The 27,210-nt window shown below is 46.3% G+C and overlaps 1 protein-coding gene across 1 annotated transcript in view; it reads right to left on the minus strand.

Moving 5' to 3' along the window:
• DSCAM (DS cell adhesion molecule) overlaps positions 1-27,210 on the minus strand; it is a 373,478-nt gene that overhangs the window by 31,531 nt on the left and 314,737 nt on the right. Inside the window, exons 21-28 of the mRNA XM_054712828.1 lie at positions 26,877-27,030; positions 24,166-24,283; positions 22,740-22,903; positions 21,074-21,172; positions 17,549-17,737; positions 16,079-16,369; positions 12,727-12,903; positions 763-793 (exon numbers count right to left, since the gene is read on the minus strand). Of these exons, the coding sequence (XP_054568803.1) occupies positions 763-793; positions 12,727-12,903; positions 16,079-16,369; positions 17,549-17,737; positions 21,074-21,172; positions 22,740-22,903; positions 24,166-24,283; positions 26,877-27,030 (1,223 nt within the window). The remainder of the gene's footprint in view (positions 1-762; positions 794-12,726; positions 12,904-16,078; positions 16,370-17,548; positions 17,738-21,073; positions 21,173-22,739; positions 22,904-24,165; positions 24,284-26,876; positions 27,031-27,210) is intronic.

A 27,210-nucleotide genomic window follows, 5' to 3' on the forward strand; every position in this document is an offset into this window, starting at 1 on the left:
TCCCACAATGGGGGGTCCCTGACATTTTTCTTACCTGGTTCCTAGCCTCTGATGATTCTTTTTCCACGTTTGATTTAATCATTGCAATATAAAATGTCTGAAATGCAAATATTGGGATATCTTCTATAGTTGTGGACATTTCCTTACTTTTTCAACTAGCTCTAGTCATTCAATACTGAGTGGGGCAAGTAAGTGCTGGGTGCTGGCAACCCGGTGATGGCTTAGGCTATGACCTCCAAGACAGGACGCGAACAGATATTTGCAGCAGAAGTTGGTGAGCGCTCTAGTGCAGGGGCGCTGAAGGTGCCGTGGGAACTGAGGGCTGGGAGGATCTTCCCTGATCAGCCTGTTGCCTTGGAAAAGCATGGGTACCACAAATTTCCGTTTATGGTTCGTTTTTCACTATTCTCTTGCTAACTCTGTTAGGAAGAAGGCTTGACATCAAAGGTGGTATATTTGGTGGCAGTAAAACCAAAGCCACTCACTTATAATGTGGCTTTTCTATTCCCAGGTCAATGGGGGAACATTCTATCGGTTGAGTCTGGTCAACAAGAGAATACCTATGGCACGTGTAAAAGTATACTATTTGCTATGTATATATCCAACTGGATATACATGAATATTCTGGTACATAGAATAGAAATTATATGTCAAAAAGAATAGGTCTTATCGATTTTAGACTGTCATTTAAAAAAAATCATAAGGCAAGCTGTAAATTGTTCTTTTAAATATGATATCCAGAATGCTAGGTTTTATGCTTACCTCATGAGCATTTCAGCTAAACTCTTTGCATCTGGAGAAAGAAAGTTGACATTAGTGCATGATCAACAACTCACTAACATTCACTTATGCGTTTATGACAAATATTCAACAGAGTCAGGTGACAACAGCCATTTTGAATTGTGATTGTATACTCTTATCACCACTAATAACCACAAGTTAGTGGATTCCTTATTTCCTCATTTCTCCTACATGGGATATATATATATATATGTTTTTATATTACATATATATATTTTCATATATGTTTATATATGTATATATGTATATGTTTTTACATTACAAAAAGCACATAATACTTTAACACCCTAGAGCCATAAAAATTCTTAGACCCCTATTGAAGGCTTTATTACAACCATTTATTTGCCACTTTTAGAAAAACCCAACTTTATTTTTGGTTAGAAAATTAAAAATTTGAAAGTAATTCATTTATACAATGTAAATTCGACTATTTTTGTTATCAAATATCAAAATAAAATAGCCTAGGCACCATAGGTCACTTACAAAAGGCATTACCACAGAGCTGGGGTCCCTTAGGTTGAACAAAGAATTGTGTAGTTGGCATATCATTGTCTGGAAATTTGGCTGTTTAGTTCAAACTCAGAAAAAACACTTTTTCTTTATTATTTTTCCTCTGAGGACATTGCTTACCAAGACCTCTTCTTACCACTCCTGACTAAAGTAATTCCTGCCTAACAATGATGTAGAAAAAACAAGTCTACTTTATTTATGACATTGCTTTGAAATTTTCATTGTCCTTAAAATATAATTTGGTCTTTTTACACATTTTTTCCTGGTAAAAATGAATGTTTCCTTTCTTAGAGCACAAAGGCTTTTCGTTTTCCTTTCATTGCTTTCTAAAAAGTCTTGATGTCAATAGTGTTACATGAACAGAACTTTCTGGAAGTGCCTTCGGCTGACTGCGTGACTGGCTGTACAGTGAAGAAATACATATGTTGGAGCATTTTTATATCATCTTTCATCTTTTGGGGGCTGACATTTAAACGCAATCATTTTCATGCTGGGGAGCAGCATGCCATTGCTGAGAGGTAAGGACAGTCACAGGGATCGCCACACGTGGGCTGGCACCCCCTCAGTCCTTCAAGTCAGCCATGCCAGTTCCCACTGCCACCTCCTGCCCGGGCCTGGGTTTGTGCACAGATGGTTTCAGTCTGGGAAGGAAACAGCTCCCTTCTATCCCACCCATATGGTGAAGCAAAGAAAGCAAAGCAGCATTAATTTCCCAGCTCATGCCTTTATATTTATCTGCAAAGACAAAGTAAACACGCAGAGTTTCTTCTCTTCCTGAATGATTTAACACTTGCAAAGTAAATATACATATGCAAATGCCAGAGCTTGGGAATAATTAGCTCTATGCAACAACCATGCGGTGGCGGGTTCAATACTCTAAGAAAGAGGGAACATTTCCAAGACGTAAACATTGTACCTCAGCTTCCGATGGGAAGGTAACTCGGACTCAAACGTCGTCAGAAGGGACCTGCTTTCCTCATTTTGCTCATCGTTCTTTTTCTATTCCTGAGGTCAGTCAGACAGTGTTTTTCTCCTGGGTTTTGTTTCATATCAATGTGCTAAGGAACTGCAGTGCCCAACAGGTGAGAACAGAGCTCCCTCAGATACTGATGGGCTCTACCTCATCCACAGCATCTTCGTTGAGGTTAAGCTGCTCCACAGGTGCAGGTGCCCCAAGCCATTTTGATTTACCTTTCCCCATGCTTATCATCTTAGAGCACATCTATTTCTCTTTAAGTCTTAGCTACTATGTCCTCCTCCTGATTTCATCTGATAGTGTGAGAAAAACAACATGAATGGGAATTCACTTCTTCCATGAGTTCACCTATGAGAAGGTCTGGTGGAGTTGTAAGCACGGGGATGGGGTCTGGGTAGGGTCATAGTTGCCTTCACATGTGAATGTCCCAATATTCTGGAGAGTGGGCACAGGGTGGGCTGTGCTCCCAGTTGAGCACGTGCTGAGAATCTGGATTGTGCCAGCTACTTTAGGACTGCTAGCTTGTGTCCCCTTGGATCAATCTCAGCTGGGAATTACGCCCTCATTCAGAAACCAGGAAACTGGGACCCAGATAAGGTCAGTCATTAGCTATAGCCGAGTGGGAAGTCCTAAGCAACGTCTGTTGGTTCAAACTCCTTTTTCATCACTATCCTATGTGTCATATCTCCAGGGACACACAGAGGAGCCGATGCCAAGTGCCAGCTGACTGATGGAGACGGTCACAGGAGAACAAGGATGCCAGATTGTCCCCACATTCGGGGGAGTATAGACTCAGATGGGAAGAGTGCTCCATGATGCAGAGTCAGTGTGCATTTGAATTGTGAGCTCCTCAGGAAGCAAGGAGTTGGGCAGTTGGACAGGACAGAGACATTTCCAGGGTGGTTGTGAACTGGGAATGGACAGTACATTGAGAAGCTAAGGGGATGTGACTGTGTGCTATTGAATATAATCTGGGAGCTTTTAAGTGGCTCAAGAGAAGTGGAAGGAGGGCAGAGGTGTAGGGGTGGGTGCTATAAATTAGCACAAACAGGCCATCAGAGAGCTCAGAAGGGGGACTGGGGCCAGAGCTGGTTGGCAAAGGTGTGAGGCCTTGAGGGTTGGCTTAGAGGACTGCAGTGAGAGCAAGGGGCAGGGAGTAGATGACATCACAGCAGATAGAGGGTGTGGGTGCAGAGCGACAGTAGGAAGTCCAGGGAAACAGCAAAACCAGGGCTGGGAGTGAGGAGTCTAATACAAGGACAGGAACAGGAGTCTAGAAGGATATGGAAGCAGCAATTCAGGTGGAGACTGAGGTCCTTGGCTTCAAACAAGCTAGAGTACTTAACATATTATAGAAAGTTGGGGTCATTAGGTGAAGCTGTTCAAGGCACATTTGAAATCAAGTTTGGGAAAGATATAAGGGCTGAGATGAGGCTCAGGGTCTTATTCAGGTTCATATGGGGGCAGTGGAAAGAGATGATGGAATCTTGGTCACATCTCTGTATAGAGGCACAAAGAGAATCTGGGACAAGTTCAGAATTAAAAAAAAAACAACATGAATAAAGAGCTTCATAGACAAGGAAAAACTAAAGGAGTTAATCACCATCAAACCAGTATTACAGGGTATTCTTTAAGAAGAAGAGGAGGAGGAGGAGGAGGAAGAGGAAGAGGAAGAAGAGGAGGAGGAGGAGGAGGAGGAAGAGGAGGAGGAGGAGGAGGAAGAGGAGGAAGAAGGAGAAGAAGAAGAAGAAGAAGAAGAAGAAGAAGAAGAAGAAGAAGAAGAAGAAGAAGAAGAAGAAGAAGAGGAGGAGGAGGAGGAGGAGGAAGAGGAAGAAGAGATAAAAATCTGAACAATAAAATGTCAATAAATACATATCTATCAACAATTGAATCTAAAAATCAAAATAAATGAACAAGGAATCTAATGAATAAATTATTGAATAAAATAGAACCAGAGGCATGGAAACACAGAACAGACTGAAGAATCTCAGAGGGAAGAAGGGTGGGGGTGGGTGGGAAGAGATTAACCAAAGAACTTATATGCATATATACACTATCTCTGGACATGGATAATAGGGTGGTGAAGGCCTGGGTTAGGGTGGGAACTGGGTGGAAGGGAGTAATGGGGGAGGTAAAGGGGGTCATCTGTAATACTATCAACAATACATATTTAAAAAAATCATGGAATCAGAGAGTCTCATGGACATTAAAGAATTTTCAAATCAGCCTCCTAATAAATATTTGAGTTCCTTCCCTGGTGTCTTGGACAGATGTTAAAATGAGCTAGGCCATTGGTGCTCTAGGGAAGGGATCCATGCTGCTGCTGCGCATACAGTGCCCCACCTTCACTCCCAGGGTTGACCTGCCTCTCAAGCTTGGTCTCTCCCACCTCAGCTTGTCTGCATGGGACCATTGCTTTGTTCTGTTTCCTTAGTCCAAATCTCAGTTACTGATCAACAGTTCCCTCCCTCGTCTCCCCAGCTTCAGTCTCTCAGCACTCTAAATGATATCCACACTGCAGGAAGGGTGATGGATCTGAAACACTCTCTACTGTGTCACACCCATGCTTGGGAACTCTCAAAGGGACCTCCCGGCCAACAGGACCTCTCAGCACAGTGCCAGCCATCGCATGCTGGTCCCACACTGTCTGACCAGCCCTTCGACCCTAAACCTCTCTCTGAGTGTCTTACTCTTACATGTTCTGCAGAAAACCCAGCACTCTGTTCCCCCATGGCCTCCAACACCTCCCGGAACCATTTACAAAGTATTAGAATATGTCCACGGAGATGCCATGTCTGTTTCTTTGCATCTGCTTTCTCTTTTCCAGGTTGAATCCTCTTATTTTCTCAACCTCTCCTCAGATGGCAAAATTTCTAAGTAATTCTCTGTGTGGGCCTCTCCTCTATGAAAGACCTGTGATTTCGTACTGTCCTTAATTAAATGAGGCTGAGCACAGAACCTGGGGATTGTTTGATGACCTAATATAACAGTGAGAACACGATGCTCATTATATGTGTTGCAAATCAATTTTCACAACTTGTATAGAAGTCTTTACAAGTCTCCCTAGTACATTTTATCTCCTTGCTTCCAGCCTTTCGAAGTCCTTTACAACTTGGATTATTCTTCCCTCTAATACATGAGCTTTCTGACCGGGATTTGTGCGAACTCAAGATCGGCCCGGCCTGCCCTTATTCCGGCATCAGCCTGGAGCCCCTTATTAATCGGCCCTGTCAACACGCCCATGGGGTTTGTCCAGGCCTCCTGAGACCCCTGTCACTTCCTGACTGCTCACACACCATCCTTTCTATAACCCAAACTAGTTTATTTCAACCTATAATTTCTAGAATTTACTGTCTTTGAAAATGGGTATAAAGTATAGCTACTTTCTAACAACTTTAGTTTGACTCTTCAAAGATTATCCACAAAGGTTTTGGGTTTATGTCTGTAAAATTTTTGCTAAAATATTAGGATTTTGGAGGTCTATGGACTGAACCTCATGACACCTTCCTTAATCTTCCCAGTGGGGACAATGGTTTCCCTTCGGTGGACGGTCCCAGCAGTGACTGGTGGCACAGCATCCTGCTTGTCACTTGGCAACTATATAATAGTTCGCTGTAAACATGGTTTGCATCCCTTACCAGCAAGGGGTTGGGAATGTTGTTTAATTTAAATGATCAGGGGCTCTGATTATTTTTTCAATCCTTTCTTCCCTTTCTCCCTCTCCTCTCCCTCCCTCTTCTGTGACTCTTGGTCCACACTTTCTGCTTGACCAGCACTCCTGCTGCACATCAAGCAGAGCAGGTGTTGCTGCCTGCCAGCTGTTGATACGAGAGCATCATCCCAAGCCTCTTCTTCTTGCCCAACACTCTCAACAGCCTTTGATGTTGCTTGTCACATTTTCCCACTAATTTCAGCTCAATCTGAGCTTTAGACTTTGTGACAACTTTCTCCAACCGCCTCCTACTCCTCCATGTCTGTCCTTGGCTCCGTGATCTCCACTTAATCTTTGGGGTCAGGAAATGATGCAGAAATACCACCAGGAGAATCTAGTTATACTAAAACATGGAAGAAGGAATTTCAAAAAATACCATTTGCTCACTCTCTGAATGCACAAGGAGGGCTGGGAAATGATGGCTGAGGTGGATTTAGTGATCAAAGGTGACTGGTCTTCTGCCTGAAGGAGAGCAGTTTCATGTGGGTGGTGTGAGCAGAAGTGACACATGAGGAGTTGGGAGCCATGGAGAGGCAGGGTAGCTGAGCACAGAATACTTTCCAAGAATTCAAGGGGGAAGAGGTAGAGAGAAGAGCAGTAAGTTGAAGATATGTAAACTATATATTTTTAAATATAGGGGAAGCCTGAGGGCTAGTGAAAATAGAAATAAAAAAAGAAAGAAACGGGAACAATAAATGATAAAGTAGCTATTGATACTCTGTTCATACATATCCTGATTCTGTTTCATTGATAAACCTTTTTAAGCTAACGTAATATTGATGAAACAGACTATTTCTTTTTTGAATATCCCAAAGTCTGAGCAAATTTCACAGAAAGAAATCTGGGGTAGGCGACAGTGAGCTGGGCTCCCCGAGTTCCATCATCATTGATATATAATTCTGGACAAGTTCCCTTCCATTTTCATGTCAGCAAAATAGGGCACAATGATGTCAGGTTTATATACGACCTATTTGCACAGCTATTAGGAGGCGGAAACAAGGTAGTGTACAGCACAGCACTATGGAAGAGGAAGAAGATGGGGCACTCTGCTGGTTAACACACGGTTCAATGAGTTCCTTGGAAGAGGCATCCCCAGCCAGGTCAGGAGCATCACAGCGTGGCTCCCTCCATCCCTGTGCTCCTTTTGTGGACCACGGACCATCGCTCCCATCGTGGGTCTGCACATGGCGTGGATGTCCCTACCAGCACGTGGCACCGGCCACATTGCAGCAGGGAGAGGGCGCAGGGAAGCTCAGGCACCGCACTGTGCCAGTGTCGAGAGTCTGAGCTGCCTCATATCTTACACGCTCACATATGTCTTTAAAAAAGAGGATTCTCAGTCACAGCCCCATGATAACATTTTCATTTCTGAAGTGCCAGCTAAGGAACATGGAATATACCTCAACTGGACTGTCACCTGCACACACCCAGAAAACCAAAAGGCCCATCGGGGGGTGGCAGACCTTACCCTGTGCTTTAGCATCTGTCAATCATTCTTATTTGTAAGCTTCCTTGCAGCAATCCCTGCTTTTCCGTGGGACTGAGATGGGTGTCATAAAGCAGCTAGTTCGTAAGGGCTATATGCCTGCATTTAAGTTTTGACAATATCGCAATGGGACGTCCAATCATCAGCATGTTCAAATGAAAGGGGATTCAAAAACTCAAAACAAATACCCGAAGAAGAAGACCATCTATACCTGCCACCTGAGAACACAAACACGGACAGAGCAGACAATAGGCAGGACAGACCTCCGTGGCTGACACCAGCTCTCTCCCTCCTGATAGGACACTCCCTGGTCCTCACTCACTGGTCCTTAACCGCGTTGTCACCCGCTGTTCCTTTCCCTCCACTCTCTAATTCAGAACCCTTGTTACTTAGCTCTGTCTAACAAGTTTGGAGATTTGAAAGGATGGTTTTATTAAGAAATTAAGCAAAGAAAAAAAGAACAGGAGGAAGGAAGGGAGAAAGGGAGGAAGGAAGGAAGGAAGGATGGAAGGGAGGGAGGGAAGAAGGAAGAAAACACAAAACCAAGAGTTTGATAGAACATGACTCTGAGCCCATCAGAACCACTTTGGATATTTGTTGGCTTGGCGACGAAGGGTGCACTCCCAATTTCTTCACCAACGAATACAGAGCAAAAGCAGGTTTAGAGTTGCGAGCGTGTGAAACACAGAGTTTATTCTTGTATTATTATTTATTAACCATTGGATTATTTTCCACACGAACAACTGTACACCAACTTTTGCCCCATCCTGTATTGTGAGTGTCTCCCATGCACGGAGCTCCGGGAACCCGTGTCCTGTCATCCTCATCGACTCAAAGTCCACCTCAGGCCTGCGGGTCCTTGGGCTCCTGGGTGCACACTCCTCGCCCTTCAGATTCATCCAGTACAGGCCATTACAGATGAGGAGAGCGTTCACCTCAGTTGAAGAGCAGATAACGGACATCTCAGAACCGAGGAAACGATGGAGAAGCCTCATGGCCTGGCCTTACACTGTGCCCATGCGTGCAGAACTATGGGACCGGAGGCTCTCTGGGAATGGTCTTCTGGACTGACTGGCTTTATAACATGAGGCCATTTCAAAACAAGTTTAATAAAGGGAATAAGGGCATTTTGCCACAGAAGCCTGGTCACATTTTCTATCACCCATTGACCTTTATCTGTAGCTTATCTGAAGTCTTGGAAGTAGCTTTATGGCTTGGCACGTGGAGACTGTGTCAACATAACTCTGCACCCTCTTGGGTAAACTCCTTCAAGGAGGAAGCTTTCAGTGATCCCAGAGTTGATTACTTGGCATGGGAATCATTTTTTTAATAAGGTTAGGGCTGCTGCGATCCGTGGCCCAGCCAGTGACTCATCCTATAACCCTGCACTTCAAAGGGTTTAGAAGTGGGAAAAATCAGGGCATCATTAAAAGCAAACTGTGGCTTCTGAACTCCTGGATAAGGTTAGAGATGGAAAAAATGTAGCACTTACAGACAATTTAGACATTAGGAGGCCGCTATGCTCTAAAATTAGTAAAGTGCTCAGGAAGAGAGAATATAGGTTGGCTAAATTGCTTGAGTCCCATTTTCTTTCTTCTCTCTCTTTCTCTCCCCCTCTCTCTTCCTTCCTTAAAAAAATATTGTTGTATTCACCTAAGTAGGTTGCTTGTCTATATTGTAAAATATACCCTGCTTGTAAACATTTAGTCATTTCTAGCAATCAAAGTCAACAGTATGAAGTTGGCCTCATGTAGTAACTTTAACAGTGCCCATTAGGAACCCCTACAATATTTGTCTGTAATCCAAATTTTCTCAATTCCATTTTTGATCCTGATTGGTAATTGCTCAGACAACTTTGACATATTAGAAACATCCTTATTTTGGACAATAAAAAATACTGTAGGGAGCAGCTCTTTCCATAGACACTGTAAATATGTTTGAACTCATTCTAACCCAGGCGCAGAATCTGTGCCTTATGTGGGTCAGGTTGTAATTGGGAGATTCTGCTAGTGAACTCTGTTTAATACAGAGGCACCTAGGATATTAAACTCTGGGCCTGCAATTTCCCTCCCTATTGTTAATTAACATTTCAGGGGCCCAGTAGGGCTAACAGACCAAGGTCTTTCTGGGGCAAGGCCTAGCCTTTCAGAGAGTCCTAGTCACTCTCTCTTATATGGGACACTTCTCACAGTCATAGGACCATGACCCTGTCCCTCACAGGACTTGGTTCACTGCCACAAGTGTCCAAGTCGATAGTTCTGGGACATAGTCTTCGTAATCTTTTCTCTCTGAGGCCTAGTCAAACTCGGGGGATAAGTAGAAATGGTTAAGAAGATTTTCCTATTGGGTTTAAGAAATGCTGCATCTGGCACATGGGAGATAATAATGGTTTGTTGAATTGAACGTGTTTCAGTGCATCCGCATTAAAACTCGCCCTCGGGAAGCAGATGGAACTGGGTCCGGCACTTGGCATTTTCGTTGCCCTCCTCACAGAGCTCTGATCCAGAGCCTTTGTTAACACGTAAAAAATGCAAGTCTGCAGAGAGATGCCTTTGTCCCGGGCAAGCGGCTGTTCCTCAGCGTCCCTCCTGAATGCATCCTCTCTGCCACAGCAATCATTTTCTTCCTCCTGAAACCCTGGTACAGGTTCTATTTTTTCTCCGACACAAAGGAAACAACTGTTTCCGGGGACTGAAAGCCCGTGCTCTCTGATGTGAAGCATTGCTTTCCTCACCAAGACCCTCTACGAACTGCAGCGTCCGGAACTAGAGGTGCCTACAGAGGCAGCAACAGCTCTACCATCTATCCTTGCTCTCAGAAAGAAAAGTGAGGCTGGGCACTAAAGTCAGAAGTAGAAGCTATATATATCTAAAAGGCTAATATGCTAATTGTCCCTCCGACCGTTTGACCATTTGACCAGTTGCTATGACACACACTGACCACCCGGGGGCAGATGCTCCAACTGGTAGGTTAGCTTGCTGCTGGGGTCCAGCTGATCAGGACTGGGCGAGATGGGCCAGACATGCCCTGGAGCCCTCCCGTGGTCCCTCCCCGACCCCAATCATGCACCAGTGGGGTCCCTCCACTTGGCCTGCACCCTCTCGCAATCCGGGACCCCTCAGGGGATTTCGGAGAGCTGGTTTCAGCCTGATGCCCGCAGGCCAGGCCGAGGGACCCCACTGGTGCATGAATCCATGCACCAGGCCTCTAGGAGGAACATAAAACAATTGCTGGGAAGGAAGGAGGCAGCATGGGGCCAGGGGAGAGAAGCAAAGGTGAACTTGGCAGATGGCTGTGGTGTCGGGAAGGATTGCCTTGACTTTAACCCATTTGCTTCCAGGCCCCGACTGTGTGCATAAAAAAAATGAAATATGGGCAATTCATAGTCTTCTAAATGCAAACCAGGCTGCCTGCATGCCACAAGGACAGACCCTCCTTCTTGGTCTGTCTGTTGTTGGTTCCTCAATAATAAAGTCCCTAACAGTCCAGGAGACTGTTTTCTGTGAAAAAGGGTTCGCCACACATCCCTCTGGGCTCTCAGTGGCGAACACTGGAAATGAAACCCAGCCCAGCTCAGCGTATACTGCATTTCTCAACATACCAGGCAATGGCAGATGTTCGTGGAGCTGCGCCGTGGAGCTCCTAGCTGACCTCTCCGTTTCTCCCCATTAATCATCCCTTGACTTGTGCTTATGTAGAACCTGGAGCCCCTTTTTAGCATTTGTGACATTTTTGGTCCTATTCCCAGCAGATGCTAATGTGTCTCCCACCTGCACTAAACCCACAGTTCCCAGGCTCTTTCTTTCACGCCTGCACATCCAACATCTGGGGCAGGGTTAGGGGTCTGGGACATCACCAGGTCGGGGGTTAATACATTACAGAGCCTGTTTCAATGAGCTTGGGGTGCGTCGGAAACTTCGGGCTGCAGAAGATTTAAAAGGAAGGACTGTTAAGTATACAGATGGAGTGCAGGGCACTTCCACTATTGTAATTATTGGCAGAGTGGAGATAAACTGGCAGCAACATGTGTTAGAGTCATAGAGAGGGGAGAGCGGTGGGAAGCAGAGAGGCGGCAATGTCACCGCGTCCTGCTGCTCTAACCGGATGGTGGTCGGTTTAGGTTTTGCAGAGGAGTCGATGTTTTCCACATGAATCCTCAAGGTTCAGATATCACCGATGTGGATTTGTTGAAAAGGGAGAGGGGAGCGTACTCCCAGATTTGTTCCTCAAATGCCACTTTGAAGAACACGCAGAGCCCTGCACGATGGTATCCCCACTGCACTGAGCACACACGCGAACAACTCGGAGATGCATTTTACCAGAAGGCAGCCCGTTAAACACCCTGGCCGTGCAAAGCGGAGGACCGGGACGCACTTGTCCAGCACAGCGTTTTGCGTCTTAAAGAACTTGCTGTCCTCACACCGCAGAGCAAGGGCAAGTGCGGGCTGTTGGCCAGGCCTGGATGCAGCCTTGGCCCAGCGCTTGGCAGGGCTGGGCGTTACAATGGTGGGGCCTGTCAGCCATGCGCTCACCCGGCCTGGGTGCCCGTTCTCCAGGATTTGTCCTTTGTTAGAGAGAAACTCTTACCCTGGGCTTCAGCTCAAATTTCTGATTCGGAAAAGTGTTTGTTTTCTGCCTTGTCATGCTCTACCTGTACCATCAGCCTTCAGTTTCCACTGCCTGCCGATAAAACAGTTCCCATTTGGCCCAGTCGGGGTGGCTCAATGGTTGAGCATCAACCTAGGAATCAGGAGGTCAGGGCACAGGTCCGGGTAGTGGACTCTATCCCCGGTGGGGGCTGTGCAGGAGGCAGTTGATCAATGATTCTCTCTCATCATTGATGTTTCTATCTCTATCTCTCTTTCCCTCTCCCTTCCTCTCTGAAATCAATAAAAATATATTTTAAAAAATAGTTCTCATTTCCAGAACACCTCTGAAAGGTCTTCTTAGAGGAAGCCTAAGTGGTGCATTACTGGCCTTGCTGCAAATGAAAGCAAGTGGGTTTGAAAACTCATGAGAAAAATCACTGTCTTTGCCTCCCCATGTCTGGGATCTAGGAGACTGGCTTTCACTCCATTTCTGAGTGACCGCGTAGGAAGGTTGTGTGACTTTTCCCCGAAGGCTCAGCAGTCTTGCTGTAGGGACATCACAGGGCCGGGCAGGGGGGACCTGACTCAGGGGGTACCAGCCGAGTGTGGGCATGTGACTGTGGGCATGGGGGGCGGCCCAGCCCTGACTCACCTCTCAGCCGCTTCAGCCTCTGCTCCCGCCTCCGTCTCCGCACCACCAGCAGGAGCACAAACAGCAGCAGGACCCCCACCAGGATGCAGGAGATGGTCACCAGCATCTTGAGGCCCTCGTTGGTCGTCAGCCCTTCTTCGCTTTGGACAACGGACTTAATGAGTGGAGGGATTGTACCTGAAAGCAGGGCCGTGATGTTAGATGGCTGTTAATGAGGACGGCATGGCGGAGTTTTAGGGATGACGGGTTACAACAATCGCGCCATGTGATCCGAGGTGTCGGAGGTGATGGGAGGGGGGTGGTGAGGGGAGTCTTTATCTACATTCTTGCTGACTGATCTACTCGCTCACTCCCTTCCTTCCGCCCGACTTGTAACTTAGTCTGCAGCACATCAGCTCGGGATCGGCACCAAGGGTAAGGCGCATGGCTTTGAAAGAGACTTCATTTTGCAACGTCCTGAGGGGTGCAGATAGTAGCATAATTCCAGGCAAGATGCTTAAAAAAGCCACATGCATTTACTTGGCCTGAAGTGGCACCCCTCGCACCGTTGAGAGAGGCGGTTTGAAAAATTGCACATCAAAGAAGGAACAATAGTCCTGGCAAGTGGACAGAAGCGATCGGCAGGGAGGCTGCACCAGACACCCCGGCTTAAAGAGGCAAAGTCCCCTTCCGTCTGGTTATTCACTTGCTTTTTATCACAGGGGCAAGAGCAAATGTACTTTAGAAACTCTCATTTTAGGTATAAGAGCTACAGACAGCCCTTCAGAGGGGCGCCATCAGGTACCCAACGCAAGCAGCTTCTGGACCAGACACTTAAACAGCGCTAGGCCATTCAGGTTGTTTAGAATCATAAGCAAACGCCGGACGCTGCTTTCTATGAAGAGGCTGAATACAATGGTGCAGAGATGCAAACACTGGCATCCTTCTTGATGTAACACCCTCCATCCCACGGTATTCTCCATGTCAAACAAGGGCCAGGAAGCCCGTAATTTAGAAAAAAGTGCAATAATACACCTTCCCCTTGAACAACCATGACCGCTATCTTGCATGTAGTAGGCAGGGCAGGGAGAACAGAACCCATTCTCCATGTGGTCAGGACGCATGTCCTTCCAACGTAGCCGTGTTTTGGGCTAGAAACCCAAGTCTGCAAATGCTCAGAGCCCGGTAAGAGGCACAGAAGGGATGTGGGTGAGGATGGGTCTGCAAAACCAAGGCAAACACAAGCAAGAGCAGAGACGTTTGGCGGAAGAAATGGCAGAGGAGAGTGTCAATAAAGAAATGGAAGAATCTGCAATCTGACAGGTACAGATGTGAGGCTAATTGTTAATGGTTGCTTTTTCCCAAGGGAAGAAAATTCTTCAGGCGGATGTGACCAAAGAGATATTAAAGCTCCACATCTACGAAACTGGCTCAGAGAAACCTGTCATCTTTCGCAAGGAAAATAGAAAAATGTACTCGCGTTTCTTAGTGTAATAAAATCATTTTCGATTTCAGGAAATTAAATGCAGCTCACAGGACCTTCTCATGATTATAATCTAAGATCCTGGATAAAGGGAGAGCGTGACATTTTCTATGTTTAGAAGACACACTTCCACAATCTGCAGAGCCCTGTCATTCTGCGCGCAAGTGGTTTCTAATTAAACGATTAGCTGCAAACACATCACCGACCTGGGCATTGACTGCTCTGGCGTCTGCACAGAATACAGAGACGCTGCCTGTCCCTGTGATTATCGGAAGTCAATTACTGAAAGTCAATAATCGAAAGTGAGACATCTACTTGCGACCTACATGGGTACCTGCTAGCAAAGGACTTAGGGGAAGCCTCAAATACTAAGGGAATTGTTCGTAAGTGTCAAAGTCATTTATTTTATAAGCCAAAGAATTAAACTGTGATGGGCGGGAAGCATGTGGGAAGTGCTACTTTGCCCGTGTGATGGGGACAGCTTTGAATGATGTCGCATGTCACCGAGGGCTGGAAAGCTAGAAGAACATCAGCCCAGGAGGAAGAACATCGCTGTCCAGGGCTGTGGGGCAGCGTGCCTGGCAGAGATGGGCCCAGGCTGGTGCGGCCAATACCGGACAGCTGCCACCCGAGGTCCTTCCTACATCCATGGGCTCCAGGCCTGGAATGCTGGAGACGTAGCCCTAGGCCGTCATCCAGGACAATCCAAGACAAGACGTCCAAAGGAGGGTCCCAGGCCACCTCACCTCATTAATGTCCTTGGATTGTTTCTGAGGGGTCCTCAGGTTCATGGACCTTCTTTTCTTAGGACAGGATGACCGATACCCCATGGAAGTTACAGAGCTTTAATTAAACAAAGTCCCAAGTGCACAGAGCAGAGGAGGGAACACCCCTTAACCTGCCCTGTGGTAAGTCAAGTATTGGGGTGCTTGCTCAGGCTCAAACTTTCCAGCTAAGTCACCCACCACCGCGGTCTGCTCTGATCCGTGCAGACTGGACAGAAGGCGCTGAGGAGCTAGGCCAACCATTCTGACACATTGCAGCCCGTTTTGTCTTGTGATTAAAGCCCCAATTCAGCCACGCAGCTCCCTGAGGGGCGTCACTGCCAGGCTGCCGGAAGCAGCGTCAACGTGCTCTACTGGAACTTTCTAAAGCTCCCCAGACACAGGCCCTCAATACCCCTGCCTTCCAGCTTCACTGGGTTGGGCCCTGGTTCAAATACCAATCAATGGCCCTTGAGTAGGAGTTGCAGAAATCAAGGCTAACGATACATCGTGTACTTTGGTCAACTAAGCGTCACGAGATACCTCACCTGGTTTTCAAAAAGCTCATGCAAACTTCCTATGTGTGTGTGTCTGTGTATGTATGTGTGTGTATGTGCATGCGTGCACATGTACTAGCATCCTGTAGACAGAATTCTATTCCCATCAGTGCCTCTCTTTCTGCTCAGTGACTAACACAAGCTTGTTTATCATGAAAACTGGTTTTGCACATGCAGTTTAAGGGCTTAATGAGAGCAAAACAGAAAGTTGTATGTGGACTGGGATGGGGCGTGGAAGGGGTGGGAGACAACAAAAGCCATGTTAGCGCACAGTCATAGACAAGGGACAGAACCACGTGGGAAGAGTCCTTCAACCCGAAGAGCATCCTCCTACACCAAGACTCCCTAATGACAGTCCCCTTGGCCCTCGGCCCTTCTTTCTGGATGACAGCCCTGGTCATGTGGGTGCAATGAACTCGGGAGCCCTGGAGGGAGAGGGGCATCGAAGGCTAATGGAATCTGTGGGCAGTGGTCCCTCTGTGCCAAGGATGAATGTCAGATGGGAAAGAGACAGTGAGCATGTGCACATGTCCCGAGACACAGACAGGAGGGCCGGAGAGCCAGCTTACTGCCGTCGTAGTTGAGCGTGGCGAAGTTGGCCTGCTTCTCCGCACAGCCTGCGCTGTTGCACACCCTCATCTGCAGCTCGTACCACGTGGCTTCCTGCAGGTCGTACAAAATGTAGGACTTGGAGAGAGAGGTCCGCTGAGCTGTGGTCCAGACCGTGGTCCCAAAGGGTCTGTACTCGAGTGTGAAGGAGGTGATGGGGCAGCCGCCGTCATTCCAGCCGATGAGGTTCAGCCTCACGCGTGTGGTGTTGATGCTGGCAAAGAGCTCTTGCTCCTTGGAGAACTGGGGCTCTGTGGGAGGAGGCACAACGGGATCAGCTCATGGGACAGTGAATGAGCACCACCCAAGGTGTCATGTCCCCCTCAGGTTCCTTTCTCCACCTAGGCAGGGAGCTCAGGACAAGTAGGGCTGGCAGGCCACTCCCAACTGGTCCACCATTGATAGGGTCCTTATGGCCCAGTGGACTGTCTCCTTCTATAATGACCGAGGTGTGAGAGGGAGCAATGTGTGGGTAAAGGTCATTTTCCTGTATCTTCTGGTTCCCTGAAGAACAATGCTATTTTCACATATGCGTGTCCTTGAGTGGTTCCCAAGGACCTTCTGCAGTGGGCTCACCTGTGTCTGGGGTGACCTGACTCCAGAGAAGACAGGGTTGGATTTGGGAAATACCAACAGGTATCCCTCACTATCCAAATGCTTCATGCTGGAGCCCACAGACCTCATGGCATTTCTGCATAAATCAATTCCTCATCATTTGAACCCTCACCAGGTTATCTGAAACTCAGGTGCCCAAGAACATCTCTACTTTCTCAATTCTCACTCCCCTGCCATCCAGCCCACTGCATTGATTCAAATCGAGATGCCAGGGAAACCTGCAAAGGCCCTCTCTTTACCTCCTCACTTACCCTCACCTACAGCTATGGCTTTCCCCCTCCCTGGGGTCCCAGGGCTTACAAATTTCACCATGATATGCAATTTCCCTTGGGGTTCATCTCCTCAAAGGTCCATGTTTCAGATAAACAAAAAACCCACCTCACATTAAAGGTTAACAATCTATCGCAGTCACTTCCCACCTGAAGAGCAAGGTCTTTGAGGAGACATAAAAATTACAGACAGAGGGGGTCTGGGGGGAGAAAGGGAGAAGGTCACACTAGATTCTAGTGACTAGAAGGTCAAAGGGTAAATGTCATAATTCACGGACACTTTATGTTGGCACGAAAGCCCTTGATTTTCAAATGACACTTCTTTTAGCTGCAAATGAGATATTAAAAAAATAAAAGAACCAGAATACTCCATAAGGACGAGCCATCCCTCTCACATTACTCTGTAACACAGTCAAACCCAAGTTGGGAATAACAGAGTTTAAACACACAAACAAACATGCAAATATATGATGCATTTGTGATTCCAATGTCCCCTTCCATCTGGAAAACAAAGGAACTCCAGAAATAAGAAGAAGGAATACGTACCTTTCCCTAATGTTTTTGCTTCTATGATTTCACTTATGCGCCCGGGGCCCACTCCATTTTGCGCGGTGAGAGTGAACTTGTACCAGGTACCGCATTTCAGGTTTTCCAGGCGATAAGAACGTTCGCTTGGGCTGATGGGAAAACTTCCCCACTGCTCACTGTTATCCTCCGAGTATTGCAATATGTAGCCTTCAGAAGACAAGAAATGCATTCAAAAGAGTGTTATTTGTTTCTACCAGGAGTTGGCTTTTGTTTGCATTTTAAAAATGTATTCTTTTTTTAAAATATATTTTTATTGATATCAGAGAGGAAGGAAGAGGGAGAGAGAGATAGAAACATCAATGATGAGAGAGAATCATTGATCAGTTGCCTCCTGCATGCCTCCTACTGGGGATCGAGCCCACAACCCAGGCATGTGCCCTTGACTGGAATTGAACTCGGGACACTTCAGTCTACAGGCCAATGCTCTATCTAATGAACCAAACTGGCTAGGGCCGATGTTTGCATTTTGATAGGAGTCCTCAGAACACTCACATCTTGGAAGAACATTGGGTCTCTTCTGGTGTCAGGAAAGTTAACCCAGGCCTGAGAAGTGTGTGGTGACATAATGATTAGTGAAGGATTTAGGCCACACCTGGCATTACTATGTTGCCATTGTTGGGTGGTGTGGTGAGAATAAAACCACTTTCTGACTGTTCCCTTTTAGGAGGTGTACTGGGCAGAGGGAAATGGACACTCAATCCCTAAACAGCTGCCCTTCAGAGCACACGCACCAGATCCTTGGGCATGAGCACGGTCTGAAGCTGAGTTGTTTTTAAGAGACCAAAGCTCTAGAAAAGGGATATATTATCAATGGTGGTGGGAACAGCCTCAACCACCCTCGACTCATTCACAGCCACGCAGAGAATCGGCTCCGAACCCTCCAGCCCTCCCAGCATTGCAATGGGAACCTGGCTTCTCCTTGGTTTGAAAAACCCCTCCAATACTTCACATGTACTTTATGCACCTTGACTTCTGCTACGGGTCACGACAACTGTCCATTCTTCGAGCTCTCACTATGTGCCAAGCACCTCAGCCAGTGACTGACATTACCTCATGGAGCCTATGAAGTAGTGATCATTCCCTCTAAGGTCCAGATGAGCACTCTGAGGTCCAGAGAGGTAGGTGAGCATCCTAGGGTCTGATCGATTCAAACCCCAATGTCAGGATCTAAAGCTCCTGCTCCTTGCCCCTGTGGTCACGGAGACGTTCCTCCTTGGTATGACCTTCATCCCTGTTACCCCAACCACCTTCCTGGGGTGAACATATCCTGTCTGCCCTGTCCCCTGTCTCCTAAACGTTCACACCCAGACAACCGGGGCCTAGCCTGCCTGTGTATGGTGTCCTTATACCCAGGGACTGGTATCTTCCCTCTTGCCCATGAACGCCATTTTTAACACTGGCAAAGTGCTTCTCACTTCTACACTACAGAGCCTCCTAAACCCAAACTGGCAGCATTGTTTGTCCAAACTTGCCACATGGAGATCACCATCTCTGAATCCTCCTTCCAAGGTCATGGTCAGTATCTTCCCTACTTCTTCCTCCTCGCCTTCCCTCGTGCCCTCTGCAGCCTTGAGGGCTGTCCTCTCTCCTGAGCCTCATTTTTTCTTCCGTGTCCCTGATCTGCACTCCTTGAAGCTCCCTTGATGCCTGACAAATCTGAACAAGTCAGGTGCCTGATGGATCTGTGTGCTCCCTCCTCCCACAGTCATATCCTGTCTTCCGCTCCAGCTCTGTCCAAACCGCCTCCTTGGTGCCCTGCACATCCTGGGTATTGGACTTCCCTTCTAAGCTCCTCCATCTTCACCACTTCTAGAAAGCTCTTCTAACCTTTGGTGATGGGAACCCCCATGCTAATGGCGTTGGCCACCACTGTGATTGGGGAATCCCTGGTTGCCTTTTCTTGGAAACTCTTCATTACTAAAACTAGCTTCATCTTTAAGCCCTTGCGCTCTGACACTCTTCCTATACTCCCTCTCCCTAAACTCCCTATCCCATGCTCTACCACCTTCACGACCAACACTTCATTTTCTTCCCTTTCTTTCATTTCATTTTAGACGACAGCACTAGGGCCCCTTGAACTCTTCCCTCGGCGCCCCATTTTTCTCCACAAAAAGGTCCTCTAACCGGCCTAGAACCTCTGGTAGACCATGTTCCTAAGGAGGCTGTTTTCACTCATCTTCTGACTTCCTGCTGCACCTGTCCCACCAGTCACCAGTTCTGGTCACCTGTGATCCTCTTTTCTTCCCAGCTGTCCAGAGTCACTTGAGGAAGTCATCGCACTGTGATAACTGTGACCACTACAATTTGTGCTGTTTAGCTGCAGCTGGGGCCTCCCTCCCACTTGGCAATGACTTTGTTCATCTATTAATGACTCCCTGTGCATTCACACGGCAGCTGTTACAAATCTTACCCACACTCCTCAAACCCACAAATGATCCTCACCCCTAATCATCCAACTATTTTTAAATAATAATCTCACCTCTTTCTTCCCTAAAAAAAGGGAAGATCCTCCCCTTCAGCCAGAGGAGTGCTAATAAATGTTTAACAACTGGCTCTTGAGGAAAAAAAAAAAAAAAGAGTCCTGTTTGGTAGCATTTCTCATTTGTGTGGTGTGTAAACACCCAGCCTGGCTGCAGCCTGAGTGCAAAGCTGGGAAGGGATGTGGCAAAAGCTCGTGCGCTGGAAGGAGCTGGGAGCAGGGGCTTCAGCGCCCACTGGCTTCACCCTAAAAGGCCCCTGTATTTCCAGTTGACTTCTCACCCTTCCTCCTTTCTCAGAGAGAGAACATCCTCTGCCTTTGGGAACCTGAGCCTTCCATCCTCTCTCACCCGCCCGAGGTCCTCTTTGGTCAGTCACTCAGCCCTCACTCCTGTGCATCTGCGGCCTCTTCAGCTGGAATGGCTCCCTTTCCTTGGTCTACAACTTGCTCAGAATGATGCTTTCCCAACTCCACTGATGCTAGAATTACCACACTATCTCATTCCATCATTATAAACCTCCTTTATTCCATTCTACTATGCACTCATTGCAAAAGCTCTGGACAAATCAATCATTTTCTATCTAAACTCTAAGTTCTCCAACATTTATTACTGTACAAGAATAGTAACTGTGGTTACTTAAATGAATGATTGATTATATGAATGAATGAATGATATAGTGTTGACAACATGGGGAAGAAATGGTATGTAGAATCTCAGGGGGGGAGGTTAGCACATTTGATTTTGATTTCTATTCTGCATTTGTTACTCTTCCACTCAGGAGACACAACGATGATTTTGCGAATGGGATTCTTTGGGTGAACAATGAATTTCAACAAATATCATAACAGTAGATGTAGTTTCTTGTTGAGGTAATGGAAGAATTAATCATAGGATGTATTTTTGGGAGGAATAAACGTAAGATTATTGGATGAGGATGTGTCACTTTACAGCCTGTGGATAATGACAATTAATCAATGATTGTGGGCAACCTATTCCTTTTTACCTCTGATAGAGCTGCCCCCATTGTCCCCAGGGAGCCAGGAGAGGGTGATGGAAGAAGATGTGGTTTTGGACACTGTAAGCCGAGGCTGATCTGGTGGCACTAGAAAGGAAACAGTTGTTAGAAAACAAGAATTAGTTTCTCACATCTTTAATCTTCCTGAATAGTCATTTACCAAGGCATGTCTATCAGCCATTCATTAAAGAAGTGTTCAAGGTTGCCAAAATATGCAATTCACTTCTGTCAAGATGTCTATTTAGTTGATATCCTGGGCTAAAAGAGATAGAGCAGAGTGAATCTATTATTTAAAGGAAATGCAACGACATTTCTACTTGGATTTATATCTAACTCATTTCCTCACCGATTCCTTGAATTTCTGACTTGCTCATCACTAATTGAAATCTTCTTTAAAGTTACTAAGGATACATGCAGTATTTTACCCTGTATTTCAACCACGATTCAATGAGAAAGATAAGTGGCATCCACTTAGCTGTTCTGTTCTCAGTGATGCGAAAGAGGGAGGACGAGAATGGCTTGTGGGGAAAGAACTATAAAATTTTCCACTTTTTGTAGCTACTCCCCAAGACACAACACACACACACACACACACACACACACACACACACACACACACACACACTGAGCTCCGAAAATCCAAGGTGTGCCATTGAGTGGCAGCACCTGATTTTCAATGCTTATAACAACGTTTGAATACTACATACTTCTAACCAATGGGCTTTGATATCATTTTGGATTAGCTCTGAGGATAAAAACGCCAGAGAAATTCAGAATTAGGTTATTCAAATTACAGTGAAAGCTTCCCATAAAATGTCCTTCTCTTTACTTCTGAGGGCAGCCGAATATATGAACCCAAAGGCATGAAAAACAGACCCATTTCTTTCAAGTCCATCTTCTAAAATGTTTTGGAATTCTCCTGACTTCAAGTCAAAATTTCAGATCAATTTTGCATTAGTTTTTAAAATTCTAGTTCTTCTTCCCTTCCCTTCTGCTGAGGACAATATTAATTTTATTTTTACTTGCCGTGATTATTAATGTGACAATACTTAAATCCGAAGATTTCTTTACCCATAAAAATCAGGGGCCTCCAAATAGGAACCCAGTCAATGGCCATTTGGGATTTTGCACTTGATTTTAATTTACAATCTTAAGCTTGTTGTGTACTTTTATGTATGCTAAGAAAAATTCCACATGTTCTATTAAATACACAATTAAATATTACAGCAATATAGAGTTTAGTGTCCTTTTTACATATTGCATAGAAGAACTGAGTTAATCAGCAGACATCAAGGGCCTCAGTTCAGACTTATTTTTTGTGTTTTCTGGGTTACACTTCTACATCTGCCGAGTGAACCATGCGATTCGTGGAAGTTATGGAGAAGGGCTTTGTCAGCGATGCTCACATGAAGGAATATGAGACCAGCTCTCTATATGCAAAAATGGAGCCAGTGGTTACCTCTGGAATCATGAATGCTTCCTATTTTCTTTGATTTGTTTTATTATATTTTCCAGAATGAACACATGTACTTTTTGCAACACGAAAACAGCAACGAGCTTTTTCTCAAGGCTGATTTTTAATGCGCTCCACTTGCTTCTGCCTCTAGGCATGCACACAACCAATATCGTTACAAAGAGCCCCACCGTTCTGTACCTTGTACTTGTAAGTTTAAAATGATCTCATCGGAGCCCCAGTTGTTATTGGCGATGCAGCTGTAGTAGCCGGAATCCTCCGCCTTCACCGTGCGGATGACGAAGCTTCCGTTGCTGAACACGCTCCTCCGCCCATCAATCGTCACCAGGCTGGGCGTCCCGTTACTGCCTCACAGGAAGAAAAAGGCACAGATTAAAGAAATTACAATCCAGATTAGCTGAGGTTGGGGAAGAGCATAAAGACTCTCTTTGAAGCAAGCAATGCGTTGGGATTCATGAGAACTAAACTATGATTCTATCATGACAACCATCAGCCGAGATGTGTTCTTTGTAAAAAATGCTATGCTGACGTGAGTCCCTGTTCAGGGTCTGGATCAGGCTCCTCACACATGTCCCTGCCTGCCATGTCTTCCACCACGGAGGCACCTGTGAGTGCCTCTTTCTGGGGATTCCTTCTGTGGGGACAAGTGCCATTTGACCAAGTCATACTATGAACAACTGGATTCTGGGATCTCTTCTAGATTCACTTAAAGTTACAGTTGTTCATGATTTTGACATAAAAATGGACAGTCAAGGGGGTGACAAGTGGACCCTAGCATGATGAGAGTTCCCTCATCATCATTCCCAAGGCCACGGTGGTGCTTGTCCAGCCGTGTGGGGTCACCTCAGGGAGAATGCCATCTGACCTTGGGAGCTTACATCCTTCCTTTAGATGAACTGACTTTAAAAGAGATGAGAAAAGTGGTCGCTGGGCCAAGACCATTATTTCAATAGTTTATGTCTTTTGAGTGCTTCTATTTGAAAATAGGTACTCCTCTGAATCCATTTTGTATCAAATCTTTACGCTCTTTAGTGAATTCTCAATCCTTTAAGTCCTAATTTTTCGCTCTGAATAGAGATGAAACACTTTAAAAAGTTACATGGACACAATACATCTCACCCACTTTCTCCCCATCTTCACTGCTATTATTTTAATAATTACTTTTGGGAATGAAACCAGATTTTGCATTAGCAAAGTCCTTATTTCTTACAGTCATTTCTCAGAGCGTTTGAGTTAGGGTTAGTGGGTCCATTATCTCGGGAGGCGAAGAGATGAGTGCTAAGTCTTACATAACCTTGGGCGCATTCATCTCAGTTATATGAGAAATTTACATGAGAAGGTACAGAAAATGTCCACAGAGGATACTGGGTTGGTCAGACTATTTTCCTTATAATCCTTCTTTTATGAACTTAAAGGCTCTGAATTTAGGGAGGATTTACATAGTAGATCAGTTCCTTTTAGTGCGAGAGCTGAGGTCCCGCCTCCACCCCGTCCTCTCTGTCTGGGAAGAGTGGGTAGGTTTTGCAGCTTTCACTGGACCCAGCTCAGTGTCTCCGGTGCAATGGGTTAGAGCTCCGCTGAAGGCACACATCGGGTTACTGGTTACCTGTCTTTCATCCACTTCACCGCAGGTGCAGGGTCCCCCACAGCTTTGCACGGCAAGGCGATGTCTTTCATCCACGGGGTCGTAACCGTGCCGCTGAAGGTCAGGATTCGCGCAGGAGCTGCACGCCAAACAGAGAAGAAGCCGATTAACATGCAGACACATCTACTCAGAGGTCAAGATGACTATCCCCACCACAGCAGCACCCCAACAAGGGGCCTGCAGCCCTGCCCGTGAGCATCCCTGTCCACGCCATTCTCTGGCACCTGGCTTTGGAGATGGGGTTTTCGCTGTGAGAACATACAAACAGCCGAAAATCCCCACTGTGGCATTTCCCCCTTCTATTGACTAAACACGAGGAGCCCACATTAATTATTTGGGGCTTCATAAGCCCGGCAGCTCCATCCAAGCTGTGTTTTCTATGAGTCCAATTATTTTTCAAAACACTTTATTAAACAATTTATCTCAACACCCAAACTGCACATTAAAAGATACTTTTAATATGGGAGAGAACAGGCAATACAAAGCATAAAGCTCCAAGGGACGGGAAGAAGTAAAACTGGAACAGCTCCTATCGATCAATTTTCCTGCCCTTTCCTGATGTTATTATATCCACTTGATCTTCGGCACGGTGTTAGGGACAATGCACATTTTCAGAGGGGCCTCTCTTGAAGAATAGCCCTTTGCTTGGGACAGTGATGATGAGGCTCCAACAGGATGTCTGTCAGGGCCGCTGGCACAGGGCGCCATTCCCAAGTGGGAGGAGGGCCCAGAGGTGGAGAGGAAAACCCCAGATGGACCTGTGGCAGCAGAGGCCTCCTTGCAGACGGGAGGGCAGCACAGACAGGCTTCTGTGTCACCTTCTTGAATGAGACACGAAAGTTAAAAGAGGCACCAAGATCCCCGCCTTCTAGAGGCAAAGCTAGTGCCCATCCTTTGCTGTGCCCCGGGACACCACTTGCTGGGACATTCCTTCCCAGAAGCTTAGCCCGGCCACATCTGGTCCATGAAATCCTTGCTCCAGCCTCCATGCTCTCTCTTTCTCTATCTTCATGGCTGAAATAAAGGACCCCGGGACCCCTGGACTTAAAATCCTGCTATGGAAGAAGCCTGGATCCCTGAATCACCACATGGAACGAGCCACCCAGGAGGGCCACCTGTCCAGAAATATCAGCGCTGGAATGACTGTGTTATTATGTTGAACCTCTGAAACCCCCGGGATGCTGATTGCACAGTCAGGCACCCCTGTATCCCCAGCATAGTGCCAACATGCAATAGGCACTCAAAATCATTTACCAAATTACCAAATGGTATTTCATCTCCCCAGACAAGTCCTACTCCTCTGGAAGTGGCCAGTTGCCAGTGTGACTCCTCTGAGTATATCACATCCTCCTGCATCAGCCAGGCCGGTTCTGGCTATGTCTGGAGATGTAACATTGGACACACAAAGTAGGGAAGAGGTAAAGCTATTGCTACTCCTATGTCCATGTTGCAGTTCCTTTTTACCCCACAGAGCAGTCCTTATGCCCAGTGACAACCAGTGTTTTCCAAACGTTAGGCCGGCTGGATAGCATGACCAAAGAGTACAACTGACAAAAAAAAAAAAAAAATCCACTAATTACTTTTCTTACCAACTATATGCTTATTTCCTATCTGCCTTCAGAATGCGACGCCACTGTGTTCCTTCCCCTCGCTACTTTATGCTGCTTCTTTCTTAGCGCTCACAGTTATGAGCACAAGAGCTCATGGAGGTAAAACTGGATCTTGGAAGGTTTATTTTCTCCTCTAGGCACCTCTAACCTGATCCTATATAATAAAAGCCTAATATGCAAATTGTCCCCTTGACTGGGAGTTCAACAAGGGGGTGGCAGTGGTGGCAGCAGGTGACTGAGGGAAGGGAAGTGCCCTGGCCAGAACCCGGCAGCCGGCAGCCACTAGGGACCCTTCCCGTGCACGAATTTCATGCACTGGGCCTCTAGTTAGTAATAAATCGCCAATGTGGTATATTCAAAAGTCAGGGGGCACCTCCTGCTGGCCTGGGATTAAGATGTAAATACATTTACTCATGAGGAGTGGCAATTTAGGGGGACCCTAAACCCCGGATGGCAGCAATGACCAGAGGAAAATAAGAATATTCTGTGCCTATATGTCGGTGCCTTTGAGAACCAGTATAACCTCTCCGGGTAAAGAGACGCATATTCACTTACAGGAACTTTTTGTTTGGTGACTCCAACTTCCCACTGGTACTCAAGGTCTTTGTTTATAGCATTCTATTAATGCGAGAAGAGCACACAGTTTTCTTAGGTTTGTAAGGTTCCAAGTTCTAGAGACCAAATAGAGACCTTTTCATTTAAGAAGTGTGATACCTGGTTTGGAGGCAAGTAGAACTTCCTTGGGAGGCGGCTCTGTGGTGATTTTCACTACACAAAAGGGTGAGTGCGGTCCCCTTTTTCTAATTCTCCCAAAGGCACCCTGAGCTGTAAGGCCACTCCCCCTTAACGCTGTGCTCACCTCTAGGAGGATTCTTTTCTGATTATCCCCAAAGCCCAGTGCCAGCTACCAGCACCACTATTTCCTGGGCTGAAATGTGGTAACTTGTGATATTCTGGTTTGCTTGATGTGTAGGGCATTGTAAGCGTTATTTCAGGCAGAACAGAGACTTTAAAAACAGCCCGATCACAATGGCAAATGAGGTCCTTACTACGGTGGCACACCTTTCGCTAATGGCTCTACCGTGATGATTTCACTGCTGTTGCCTCTGCCGGCTGAGGTCACGGCCACCACCCAGACGCTGTACTGACGGTTCCGGCTAAGGTTCGGGATTCTGTAGGAAAATGAGTCAGGAGAGGCTTCGAACTCGCTGATCACCTGTGACAGGAGACACAAATGTTCCCACATTCAAGAAGGCAAAAGGCACAAGTGAATATCCCCAAAGAATGGCTATTCACATGTTATCTATCATCAGAGTCAAAAACCCTCCTCTAATCCTTCTCCAAAGGATTTGCTATGTCTATGGCTATGTCTCCCTGTAGCCTACATTTCTCTATG

Source organism: Eptesicus fuscus, chromosome 3 (assembly GCF_027574615.1).
Source record: "Eptesicus fuscus isolate TK198812 chromosome 3, DD_ASM_mEF_20220401, whole genome shotgun sequence".
Taxonomy (NCBI): domain Eukaryota; kingdom Metazoa; phylum Chordata; class Mammalia; order Chiroptera; family Vespertilionidae; genus Eptesicus; species Eptesicus fuscus.